The sequence below is a fragment of the Rhinoraja longicauda genome, chromosome 11 (assembly GCF_053455715.1).
Source record: "Rhinoraja longicauda isolate Sanriku21f chromosome 11, sRhiLon1.1, whole genome shotgun sequence".
Lineage (NCBI taxonomy): Eukaryota > Metazoa > Chordata > Chondrichthyes > Rajiformes > Arhynchobatidae > Rhinoraja > Rhinoraja longicauda.
Window position 1 is genome coordinate 24,126,555 of NC_135963.1, and position 12,761 is coordinate 24,139,315.

Below are 12,761 nucleotides of genomic sequence, written 5' to 3' on the forward strand. Positions count from 1 at the left end.
TTTAGACAAATAAGGTAATTGAACATACTAGCATTTTAATCCTGTAGTAGCAGATAGAATTTTTAATTTCTCAAAGTTAAATTGGGTTAGAAGCTAAAATAATGACCATGACATTTTAGATTTTTGTTCAAAGCTTTCTGGTTCACTAATGTACTATTGCAGAACCTGTATCATCTGTGGCACAGTCTGTAGATTCCAGGGAGGACTCTTTAACCATCTCAGAATTCACAAACCTGTAAAGGAAGCAAGTCATTTCCACCAAAAGGACTGACAGAAGGCTTGGATTAGCACTGTGTTCTTGTGCATCTGCTATGATCATTATTCTCTCTCGTAACTTCTGCATCAAGATTGTGTGCTGACCTTTGATTTTGTATCGTCCCATCATAGGACTTGTGATATTTCACAATGAACGATGGTTATTTTCAGCAACAAAAACGCTCAAACCTTTGAAACTCAAAGCATTCAGAAGTTTCGCCAAACCTCCCTTGGTTGAGGATTGATAACAATGAGCAACAACAAAACAGTTTCATGTTGCTCTGCATTTCAATATAATTGGCAGATTGGAGAGATACTTCATCTTTCTGGAAATGATCCATGTAACAAATATTTGCTTTGTTTCTGTTTATATAGAATTATATAGAACTCTGCATGCAAATATTGAATGACTTGCCAGAGAAGGTAGTCAGGATGGGTCTATTTACACGTTTAAAAGACATTAAGACTGGTATCTGGATAGAAAATGTTCCAAAGGATATTGGCCAGGCACAGGCAAATGGGACTAGCTCAGGAAGGCAAGTTGGGCGAAGATCCTGTTCCTACGCTGTATACCGTTTGTGGACAAAGACAAAGTATGATTGACAAAAACTCTAGTCATGCCCTTCTATTATGCCCTTCAAAATGTAATACTATTTTACATTGTCAATTATTTTGGATAAAGTGAAGTACAAATGTAAATGGAGGAGGTGCTGCGTTCATTTTTACACAAGACTCTCCTGAATTGATTGATTAAAACAAACCCTGGTCCAGGAGCTCTTGTATTTTTAAGGTGGCACTTGCTTGCCCCCACTCCCTTAGCAAGTATAGTGCAACGGACTCAGCAGAGCCTTCTGTTGAGTATAAGGTCCCAAGTGCTGCGCATGCAAGAGCTGGGGAAATCTGGTAGGATGAGACTTGCTAGGGAGTTGTTGAAAAGGGACTTGAGGGTACAGAGGTGGTAGATTAAGGGAGTAAATGGTCTGGAGTTTGGGATGTTGAGGTTTTGGGATTTTGCGGAGGAGTAATTTTGAGGGGAGGTAGGATGGAGCGGTTAGACATGTGGCTGTATGTTCAGGAGAGTTGCACTTGGATCGACTGTATGACCCTTGCATGAAGGACTAGTTTACATACAGTTAGATTATATGCTTTGTGCAGGAAAAAGGCTGTGCATGAATAAAAAATTCTCGCTTCATATCTTTTATTTAATATAAAAAGGTAGTTTCAAAAATTAGATCACAATTTGAAACGCCAAGATTTTCATTCGGAGATAAAACTTTGTTGTAAGGAAAATTCTTGCCTGAAACTCAAGGTAGATTGAAGAGAATTTGTGTTAAATCGTAAAAAGGTTTGCGAGCACGGAGGAGCAGTCCTCTTGCTGTGGGTTCATTTTGTTGCTGGACTGCTCAGTGGTGAGGTCCCACATGTTTAAGGGAGGAGCTGAGTTTCATGAGGTTAACAGATGTTCAAAATTAATCATCTGCACAGTCTTCAAGGCAGGTGTCATGAAATCTCACAGAAAATACACCAATTGACAGTTCGAGCATTTCAAGGCAAATTTATATTTACCTAATATTTTGCATCTAATTTGTCATTTGCAAGCTAATAGGAAGTAGCTTTTTCCCTCTGATATCCTGCAGTTAAAAAGCATTAATTATCATATCAGATTTAGTTGCAATATACCAATGATCCAAGTATATTTCATCTCTCACTAAATATATTTATATTGTATGCATAATTGAGAAGACTAGAGTGTATAATAGCACTGTTTTGGTCATTCTTAGAAGGCCAATATTAACAAAAAAAAATAGCCAACAGGAACAAGGTGAAAGATTCCGTAAAATTTATGCTGAATTACACACACGTAATGGATAAAATAATTTTGGTGATTGAATTACTGATCTTGAAAATGAGTTCCTGCATAGGTTATTAAAGTAATGTGGATAATCATTGTTTTGGGCAGTCCCTTGGAATTGAGGATGATTTGCTTCTACAACAGTTTTGTGGGCATTGATGTGGTTGCGAAAGCCGTAGAAAATAGAACATGGAATAGGCTCTTTAGCCCATGGTGTCTATGCCAAACATGATGCCAACTTAAACTAATCCCTTCTCTCTAAATATGATCCACATCCCTCACAGTGGACTCTCAGTGAATGCTGGGCTCTGGGAAGTGTTGTAGAGCAGAGGGTTCTAGAAGTGCAGACGCATAGTTCCCTGAAAGTGGTAGACAGGGTGGTCAAGAACGCTTTCGGCACATTGGCCTTAATCAGTCAGGGTACTGAGTATAGAAGTTGGGATGTTATGTTATAGTTGTACAAGACATAGGTGATGCCACATTTGCAGTGTTGTGTTCAGTTTTGACCTCTGTGTTACAGGAAAGATGTTGTTGAGCTGGAAAGGGTGCAGGGAAGATTTACGAGGATTTTTTCTGGACTTGAGGCCCTGAGCTATAGGGAGAGGTTGAGCAAGCTAAGAATTTATTCCTTGGAGCGCAGGAGGATGAGGGGTGATCTTATAGAGGTGTATAAGATCATGAGAGGAATAGAAAGGGTAAATGCAGAGAAGGGAAAAAAGAAGCACAGGGCATGGGTTTAAGGTGAGAGTGGAAAGATTTAATAGCAACCTGAGGGGCAATATTTTCACACAAAAGGTAAGTGGTATATAGAACAAACTGCCAGAGGCGGTTGAGACGGGCACTATAACAACATTTAAAAGACATTTGGACGAGTACATGCACAGGAAAGGTTTAAAAGGATATGGGCAAATTGGGCTGAAATGCCTGTTTCTGTGCTCTATGATTCTATTTCTTTATAAAATTGGTGACAGCCTGTGGCATGTTCATTGAGGTCTGGTGATGAATCCTTGAACATGGCCCAGTCCACCAGTTTGAAGCAGTCCTGTAACCATTCCTCAGCTTTAGCTGCCCTCTTTGCCACTGCCATGCTCTTCAGTCTGTCTACACGTTGGGTCTGTTTCCATGCTGTATGACTATGACATCCCTCCATTTCTGAAACTAATCAAGAAACAAAATCCTCGAGTAGCGGAGCAGGCAGCCTCTCTAGAGCATGGATAGGTGACGTTTCAGGTCGGGACCCTCCAGCCTGATGAAGGGTCCTGACCTAAAACGTCATCTATCCATGTTCTACAGAGATGCTGCCTTACACAGTAACTTACTCCAGTCTTTGTCTTTTTTTGTAAACCTGTGTCTGGAGATCTTTGTATCCGTCCTAAATTAACCCCTTTTATTTCACCGCCTTCCCAGAGGTGCTATGTATTGTTACTGTGAACTCTACCTCATTTGGTAATTCCGTTATTGTACCTTTATTTATTTTTGCATTACAATTTTGCACCATTCTGCTATTTTGCACTCCCATTTGTTATTATTGAAGGTATACTGTTTACTCTGAGCTTCATGTGAGCAAGGAATTTCATTGCACCCTAGTTTCTGCAACAATAAACTAACACGAATCAAACTTGATATTAAGGAATGGTAGTTACATTTGCACAATTTCTTCTAATATGAGATAGTCACTAAGCACTTGCTTCTTTGTAAACTTGGTAGAGCAAATTCTTAATAAGGGGATCTAAAGTTACTGGAGTCCAGGTTCAGCAGCAGGAACATCACCAGGCACACTCATGTTTAATGCAGGCCATATATCATAAGTTTCGGCAAAGGTTCTTGGTTATTTAAGTTATAAATCCTTAAAATTTGACACGCCTCTGAAAACAGCAGATTGCATCAATTCAAGAATTAGATCTGGGGTCGTCATTTTGTATGCTGCTGGCAGACCCTATTATGTGACATTCTACTTCCAACGTGAAACAAGAATGATATTTCCTTTAGATCCATAAAATGCTCAGCATTCAGTCAATGATAATGATATATTTGACAATAAAACAATGATAATCATGCAATTTGTTTAGTTCAGTGGTAGGCAGGGGGAGGGGCAGGTTAATATGTTGTGCTACACAAGAACAGCTGAAACATAAAATGTACTGGAAGCTTAATGTCTCATGTGATGTGTTTGCTTAATTTGGTTTGCTTTTGATTTAGTTTTCTGCCGAAAGTTGTCAAGATGGAACATGTGTGTCAATATGTAATTTGCATTTTCTTGAATCTGGATATATATTTGTAATTAATAATGCTTGGGAATCGACAAGGCACTTCACTTCTTCCCTCTTTATGCTCATCTGGACAAGGTGTTTAAATGCTTGCAGATGACACAAAGCTGGGTAATAGTGTGAGCTGCGAGGAGGATGCTAAGAGGCTGCAGGGTGACTCGGATAGGTTGGGTGAGTGGGCAGATGCATGGCAGATGCAGTATAATGTGGATAAATGTGAGGTTATCCACTTTGGTGGCAAGAACGGGAAGGCAGATTATTATCTGAATGATATCAGATTAGAAAAAGGGGAGGTGCAACGAGACCTGGGTGTCCTTGTACATCAGTCTCTGAAAGTAAGCATGCAGGTACAGCAAGCAGTGAACAAAGCTAATGGCAAGTTGGCCTTCATTGCGAGAGGATTTGAGTTGACCGCACATGGAGTAATGTGTGCAGTTTTGGTCTCCTAATTTGAGCAAGGACATTCTTGCTATTGAGGGAATACAGCATAGGTTCACCAGATTAATTCCCACGAGGACAGGACTGACATATGATGAAAGAATGGGTCGACTGGGCTTGTATTCACTGGAGTTTAGAAGGATGAGATGGGATCTTAAAGAAACATATAAAATTCTTCAGGGATTGGACAGGCTAGATGCATGAAAATGTTCCCCATGTTGGGGGAGTCCAGAACCAGGGGTCACAGTTTAGGAATAAGGGGTAGTCCATTTAGGACTGAGAAGAGGAAAAACCTTTTTCACCCAGAGAGTTGTGAATCTGTGGAATTGCCACAGAAGGTAGTGGAGGCCAATTCACTGGATGTTTTCAAGAGTGAGTTAGATTTAGCTCTTCAGGCTAACAGAATCAAGGGATATGGGGAAATAGCAGGAACGGGATACTGATTTTGGATGATCAGCCATGATTATATTGAATGGCAGTGCTCACTCGAAGGTCGAATGGCCTACCCCTGCACCTATTTTCTATGTTTCTATGTTTAAGTACATCTGAGTATAAGGACCAAATAGCATCATTGTAAATTAGAAATGATTTATGAGTATATTCATCAAATTGCATGCGTATTTTTGTATACATTTTATTAACATTACACCATGAATATTTAATAATCCAATTTGATTGAATTTTAATGCAAATTGTGGATCCCTGGCCTGGTTTATGATTTTATGAGCGTATTTTCCACTCTTTCTTGCATTCAATTTTCTTATTTAGTTTAGTTTAGAGATACAGCATGGAAACAGGCTCTTGGATTCACCCATTCACATTAGTTCTATGTTATTTCACTCTCTCACCCACTCCCTAAACATGAGGGGCAATTTACAGAGGCCAATTAACCTGCAATCTTCAGCATGTGGGAGGAAACTGGAGCATCTGGAGCAAGCCCACGTGGTCACAGGGAGAATGTGCAAACTCCACACAGTCAGCACCCGAGGTCAGGATCGAACCCGGGTCTCGGACACTGTGACGCAGCAACTCCACCAGCTGTGCCACTAAAATAATTAAAATAAACAACAATCAAAAGTTGACTTTAGTGATGATTACTATGAAATTGCCAAAAACATACATATTACTGAAAAGCCTTAGCAAAGGCAATCCTTATCTAATTTGTGACTATGCACGACTCCAGTCTAAAAAGAAAATTAATGAACTCGACTGCTTGCTGAATGGATCAAATTATATCTATCAAATTGCTAGGGTAACTCAGCAGGTCAGGCAGCATCTTGGGAGAGAAGGAATGGGTGACGTTTCTTCAGACCCTTCTTCAGCCGTCACCCATTCCTTGTCTCCCGAGGTGCTGCCTGACCTGCTGAGTTACTCCAGCATTTTGTGAATAAATACCTTCGATTTGTACCAGCATCTGCAGTTATCTTCTTATTCTATCAAAATGCTTATATCAAAATTAGTATGGACTATGTGGACTGCAAAGGTTCAAGAAGACAGCTCACCTTCTTTACTATGAAGACTGCAAGAGCAAAATAACTCATCATTAACTTTGTTGGTTATCAGAAATGGATAATATATGCTGACTTTGTCAACAACACTTTTAATTAGACAAAATTGTAGTTTATCCAAGTGAAATGTTGGCTGAAGTAAATCAGCAGCGTACTCGCATGCATGATTTTGTTGAAAGAGGCAATGACTCCCCCATGTTCACAGTATATAAAAAATACAATCTTGTGGTGATCACAATCAATGGATCATCCCCGAAGCCATAAAATGCAAGGTCTGAAGTCCAAGCAGAGTCTATTCATTAATTGAAAGCTAAAGCTGATGCGTTATTTGTATTTATTGAGAATATTTAAAGTATAAAACATTCAGCAGTGAATTTTCAAACAATTTGTCATTTTGCCTCATGAGATATTAACCTAATAACAGCGAGTTACCCCAATAACTGGCAGAAGTAGGCTTACAAGTAACAAAGGAATAGAAAGAAAGACATGCAATTACATAGCACCTTTCTCAAGCTCTTTAGAATATGTTTATCTTTCAAAGCTATTATCACTATTATGCTCAATATGTTCCAGCAGACTACAATATGATGATGATCCGGTCATAATTTTTTAATCAGAATACCATTTGAAGTAATGTATTGAAATACTTTAGATACATTAAGTATTTTGGTTGAAGATTTAATCCAAAATACAGCACCTCCAGCAGTGTAGCATTCCCTCATTGTTGCATTGGCGTTTTTAAACCAGAATTTTAATGGTCAAATCTTTAGAGCCGTTCTTGAATTAGAAACTTGTGAAGCAGAAGTAAAAGTGCAACCATAGTCGACAATGACTGATGTTGAATACAACAAAGAAAGCGTGGTGGAGAGAGAGATTATTTTTTAATGATGGATTTCCAGAGATTTGGTCCTTGACAGCTGGAAGTAAGACTGCCAACAGTGGGTAATTAAAATCAAGATGCCAGAATTGAAGGAATACAGATATGTCTGACTGTTGTAGCACTGGCATTACAGAAATGGGGAGTGATGAGAATTTTATGTGAGGTTACACAGAGTACTGGAATAAATGAGCACAATTTATAATGTTCAAGGATTTCAGAGCGAATAGGTAGCTGGGAAATTGTTCCATTAGTTATGTCCCCAAATAACCATGTACTTTCATTGTGTGGTTTGTATCATAGATGAAGAAATGCTACAGTTGTTATTGTGCTGATGCTTGTTTTATGCTGATACCTTAATAGGGTGATCAGCACAAATTGGGAATATAGTAATAAATTAATTCCATAGTTTGGAATTTGGCATGTAGGAAATTACATAATATTTCACTGCGTGATGTTATACTTTCAGTTCAAGCAGTAATTGCAGTGATTTTATTCTCTTTTCATTAAATTAGAATATCCCGATTTAAACATTGGGGGTAGACACAATCCTTTCATGATTTAAACGGTGCTTTCCTGAATTTGTTTCAAACAATCTGTGCAATCTAGGACAAAAATTGTTTGCTTTTGTTCTGTTATGCTTATTCTGATGGGTTGTATTTATTGCTGTGTGTTTCTTGCCACCTAGTGGTACAAACTCTGAATTGCTTTGATTTGCAAAATGATTTTGCATTGTGTTAAGACTTTGGAACTGTTCAATAATAGCACATTTCCCAAAAGGAATTTATTGCATACATTTTTGGTACTCAGAATAGTAGTGTCCACGATGTGGTACAAGATATTAAAAAAGGCATTAAATGTTTTAATCTGAGTTTGATTAATTGTAAAATATAGAATAGTACACCACAGGAAGAGGCTCTTTGGCCCAGCATGTGTGTGCTCACCATTATTCCAGAGTAAACGTATCCCACCTGCCTGCACATAGTCTATACTTCCTATTTGTGCCTGCCTGTTTATGTCTATAAAAAAATTCTCTCAGATCTGTTTCCACTATCTCCTTTGGCAGTGCATCCCAGCATCTATCATTCTTTGTATAACAATATATCTTGCCTTGTATAGTCTGAAGAAGGGTCTCTACCCGAAACGTCACTCTTTCCTTCTCTCCAGAGATGCTGCCTGTCCTGCTGAGTTACTCCAGCTTTTTGTGTCTATCTTCGTTTAAAACCAGCATCTGCAGTTCCTTCCTATACATATCTTGCATTGTATATTGCTTTCAAATATTTCTCATCATCTCCCCACCCCGTCATTACTTACCTTTAAAGCTCTGCTGTGCCCTCTGTTGTTTGACATTTCCATAATGAGGAAAAGATTATCTGCATTATCAATACCTATCTACCCTATCTGTGCCAACTTGAGCATACAACAGTGCCGTGCAGGAACTGGTCCATCGGCCCAGAATATCTGTGCTGAACATGATGTGAAGTTAAACGAATCTCCTCAACCTGCATGTGATCCTTGTTCTCCATTCCCTCAAAATGGCACTTAAATGCCACATTTGTATCTGCCTCCACTGGCACCTCTTGCTACACACTCCAGCACCCACCACTCTGTAAATAAACTTGCACTGCACAACTCCTTTAAACTTTGACCCTCTCACCTTAAAGCTATGTATCTAGTCCTTGACATTTCCACCCTGGGACTGTCTATCCTATCTATGTCTCTCATAATTTTTTATACTGCTACCAGGTTTCCTCTGAACCTCCGTCATTCCAGAGAAAACAATTCAGGTTTGGCCAACCTTTAATCCATGCAGCATTCTGGCAAGCCCCGCCTGCACTCTCACCAAAGCTTCCAAATCCTTCCTATAATGTGGCGACCAGAACTGCATGCAATACAACAAATGCAGCCGAACCAAAGTTTTATAAAACTGTGAAATGATTTCCTGTCTCTTATACTCAATACCCTAACCGATGAAATCAAGTAGATCATATGCGTCTATCTACTTTCTGTTTGTATCTACTGCAAGTTTTTGTGTGACCGTCTCTCCTTGCTCCCCCACAAGGGTTCTGTGAGACCATCTCTCACTGAAGAAGGGTCCCAAACCAAAACATCACCTATGTTCCCCAGAGATGCTGCCTGACCGGTTGAATTGCTCCAGCACTTTGTCTGATTTTTTTTTTGTGTGACATTATTTCCACATCCACTCTATCTAGGGCCTGGATACCAATCATAAAAGTAATGCTTGCTAGGCAATCTTCTTCATAAGAAATGAAATTCGTAAAGTGAAACACTTTGTAGTTATAGCAGAGACTGAAACACATGAGAGCAGGTTGAAAAAACGAAGGCAACGAAAGCTGTGGGAGCACGCGTGCACCACTGATCCGGCCTGCAGGAAGTCGCATTTTGCCCATTCCGGCCCCTGACCTAAAATGAGTTTGATACCCCTGCTATAGGCTTTTTTAAAAAACAGCTTGTCATTACCTGTAAATTGCAAATGTTTCAAGATTTTTTTTAAGTTAAATTGTTCTGAAACAAAATACCGTATCAACCTCTTTGTAATTGCACTAATTTGCTTTCTTTTTTTCTTACAGAAAGAATTAAGTTTGCCAAGAAAAGGAAGTTTGTAAGTAAACAAAATTAAACACACAGATTTATAGTTGTGATATATCTTGACTGATGTTTTAAAGATTTTCTCCCTGAATTTGTTATTGTTGTAAATATGTTTGAAGCACTCAAAATATAAATCGCTCCTCGATATTCCTCGATCAATTCAAATTCTGTTTGTTTGCAGAGTAAACCAAAGCACTGCAAAGTTGGCGAAGTGCTGTCTGTTCCATTTCCCACACAGAACTACACCTTTCACGCTAAGATTTCACGTCTATCCAAGCTGGCCACACTGTGTCCAGTGTCATCAAGTGATACTCGCTCGTGCCTTTTCATGCTAAAGGTGTTGCCAATAAGTTGCCTTTGATCCCAGTCATTATTTTATCACCAGCTCATCTTTTGTGTGAGTCCAGACAATAAATTTGGATGGACTATCTTTTATAAAGAACATTACAAGCAAGGTGTATTTTGTTCTCAGTGATTCTACTTTGCAGCTCATTGATTGCAGTTGAAATGGGGATGGGCTATTATTTCCTCATTAGTCCAAACTGAAGCCCTCGGGCCACTTGTCGTGCTCTTTGCTGTTCCAACCGCTCAGCTCACTCAACACAGAGTGAATTGAATCCAACAGTTAGTTATTTGGTAAACTCTGCTGCCACATTGGTGGGAGCTCAACAAATAAGTCCAATAGTAAAACCCAAGCTTTGTGATACATATGTCAGGCACTTGATTTTGCTGGAAATGTATGATTATTAAGGCATCATTTAAATTTTTTTCTTTTGTAGATAAACTTTAGGTTACTGAGGTTACATTTGAGAGCATATGCTGAACTATATGCATCAAGAATAACTTTATTTTTCTTGTGATTAAACTATGGTGAACTTCATGTCATTCAAGTTGAGGTTGCCAGTGCGATGGAACAGACCCCATTGCCATTAAAAAGCAGCATCATCATTTATTGCAGCATGGATTCCATAAAAAGTTTTAACAGTTGTTTCAAAGAATACATTAAAGTACTGTTTGTAGGGTGTAGGCAAAAATGTATATGTCTTTTTTGCTCTTTTGAAAGGCAGACAGTAACATTGAAATTTGAATATGTGTTAGCAAGAAAATTGTAATGTACGGTACAGATTTAAAAATAAACTCAAGACTGGACTACATTGTGATGAAATAGTCTAGTAATTATCTAGATTGTTTCAAGAGTGTGATGCAAGCATGCAAATAATCTGGCCGCCTTTACGGAATCTAGTTAAAATGATGAAGACATCCATTTTTTGGACGTTGGCCTGTGAGAGGATGCAAATGTTTGTGTGTAAAGTTTGAGGATTATGCAGAGGCTTTGTGGTGGTATTTCATCAACGCCTTGTGTGCCAACTGTAACTATCCAGGTCTTAGAAGCATCGTGGAGGGTCTGGTGGACTGTGAACTTTGTGCTGGGTTTGAGGTCTTGAATTTTAAATGTTTTTTTCCTCAAGGCAAAAGGTTGTGCTGATGCACTGATGCTAATGGTGAATTTTGGCCTCAATGCCTTCTTTTCGGAGAAGTGGCTTCTGAGATTATGAGAAGTGGTCCATGCTTTCCAGGATCTGGTCAAATTAAAGCAGTAGCAGGTTTAAGACAACAATATCTGCAGAATGGTGGCTACATATCCTAGGAGCATATTTCACGATTTTGCATCTGGTTTACGGTTAACACAAACCCGCAGATAATACTATGGATGGACGTTGACAGCTGAATGTGCAAGTACTTGAACATGTGGTTTATAGCATTTTGGAGGATAGTAACAGCCTGGCATTGCTATCTATTAATCATCCTAGTCTGATTATTGCAATGCCAGTAAAAGCATGACCTTCTTCAACTGGAATGTTTCTGAGGAAGCATTCTGCAGTGAAGCTCACCAGGCATCTGCATATCATATATGCACCATCTGATGTTTTTCCCTGCTTCTCGTGAGAATCAGAGAGTATATTAATGCTATGCTAAATAACATTACATGCAGGTTTGTAGATATATGTACTGACAGGCAGACACAGGTCAGGGTGAATCAGAAATATTTTGGCTCAAAGCCTTTGTTGCTTCTATAAAATGCACAGAGGCAGTTTCCTTCAGCAACCAACTGGTGACATTGATAATGTTGGTGGCAACTCAACAAGGCAGCTCAACCAATGATACAAACCTTATCAATGATGTCCCACTTCCTAAATTCAATGCCTTGGCAATAAATGTTCAAAAATAAATGCTGCCTTTTGAAAGGGCCTGTTATTATTCACGAATGACACAACACATTTTACGCAACTAAATACATTGAATGGACAGAGATCATAGGCAGCTGCACCGAAGTGTACAAGGTGACCTTTCAATTCTTTCAATTCTTGCACAAATATTGCAAACCTCTCCCTGCAGCTCTAAAAATGAGGGGAGTGGGAATAAGTACAGAGCCAAGCAAAGTAACAAAAGATGAAGTACAATGATGAGCAATGGTTTGAAGAGCGTGGGAATTGTACATGTTACAAGTGAGAATAAGAGCATAATAATTTGGAGCCAGACTCGGCTGCGTCTCTTGCGCCTGTTGGAATCAGAATCGTAGAGTCAGACAGCATGGAAACTGGCCTTTTGACCCGACTCAGCAAAGCCGACCACGATGCCCTGTCTACGATCGTCTCTCCCATCCACACTGTTCCACCATTTAACAAGATCATGGATAAAGGGAGAAAGAGAAGGAAGCTATGAAACTGAAGGAATAAGCCAACAAAGGAAAAGACAATAAACACAGAAAGGAGAGGGAGAGAAAGAGACAAAACATACAGGGGGCATACTATTATAAAAGCCTGAGAAATTCTGTTGTGCCAAGGAAACTAGTTTGACATTTTTTAAACCCAGTGTCTTAATAATTAATTGAGCCAAGAATTTTTTGACCTGGATTCGGATCCAGAAAGACATAGAATACATTGTCCTAATAT

At 39.1% G+C, this 12,761-nt stretch overlaps 1 protein-coding gene across 5 annotated transcripts in view; it reads left to right on the forward strand.

Annotated features, from left to right (window-relative positions):
• The window catches only part of mast2 (microtubule associated serine/threonine kinase 2), a 266,095-nt gene that overhangs the window by 87,193 nt on the left and 166,141 nt on the right, over positions 1-12,761 (forward strand). For all 5 annotated transcript variants that reach the window (XM_078408488.1, XM_078408489.1, XM_078408491.1 and 2 more), the window contains one exon: positions 9,789-9,820. In XM_078408488.1, the coding sequence (XP_078264614.1) occupies positions 9,789-9,820 (32 nt within the window). The remainder of the gene's footprint in view (positions 1-9,788; positions 9,821-12,761) is intronic.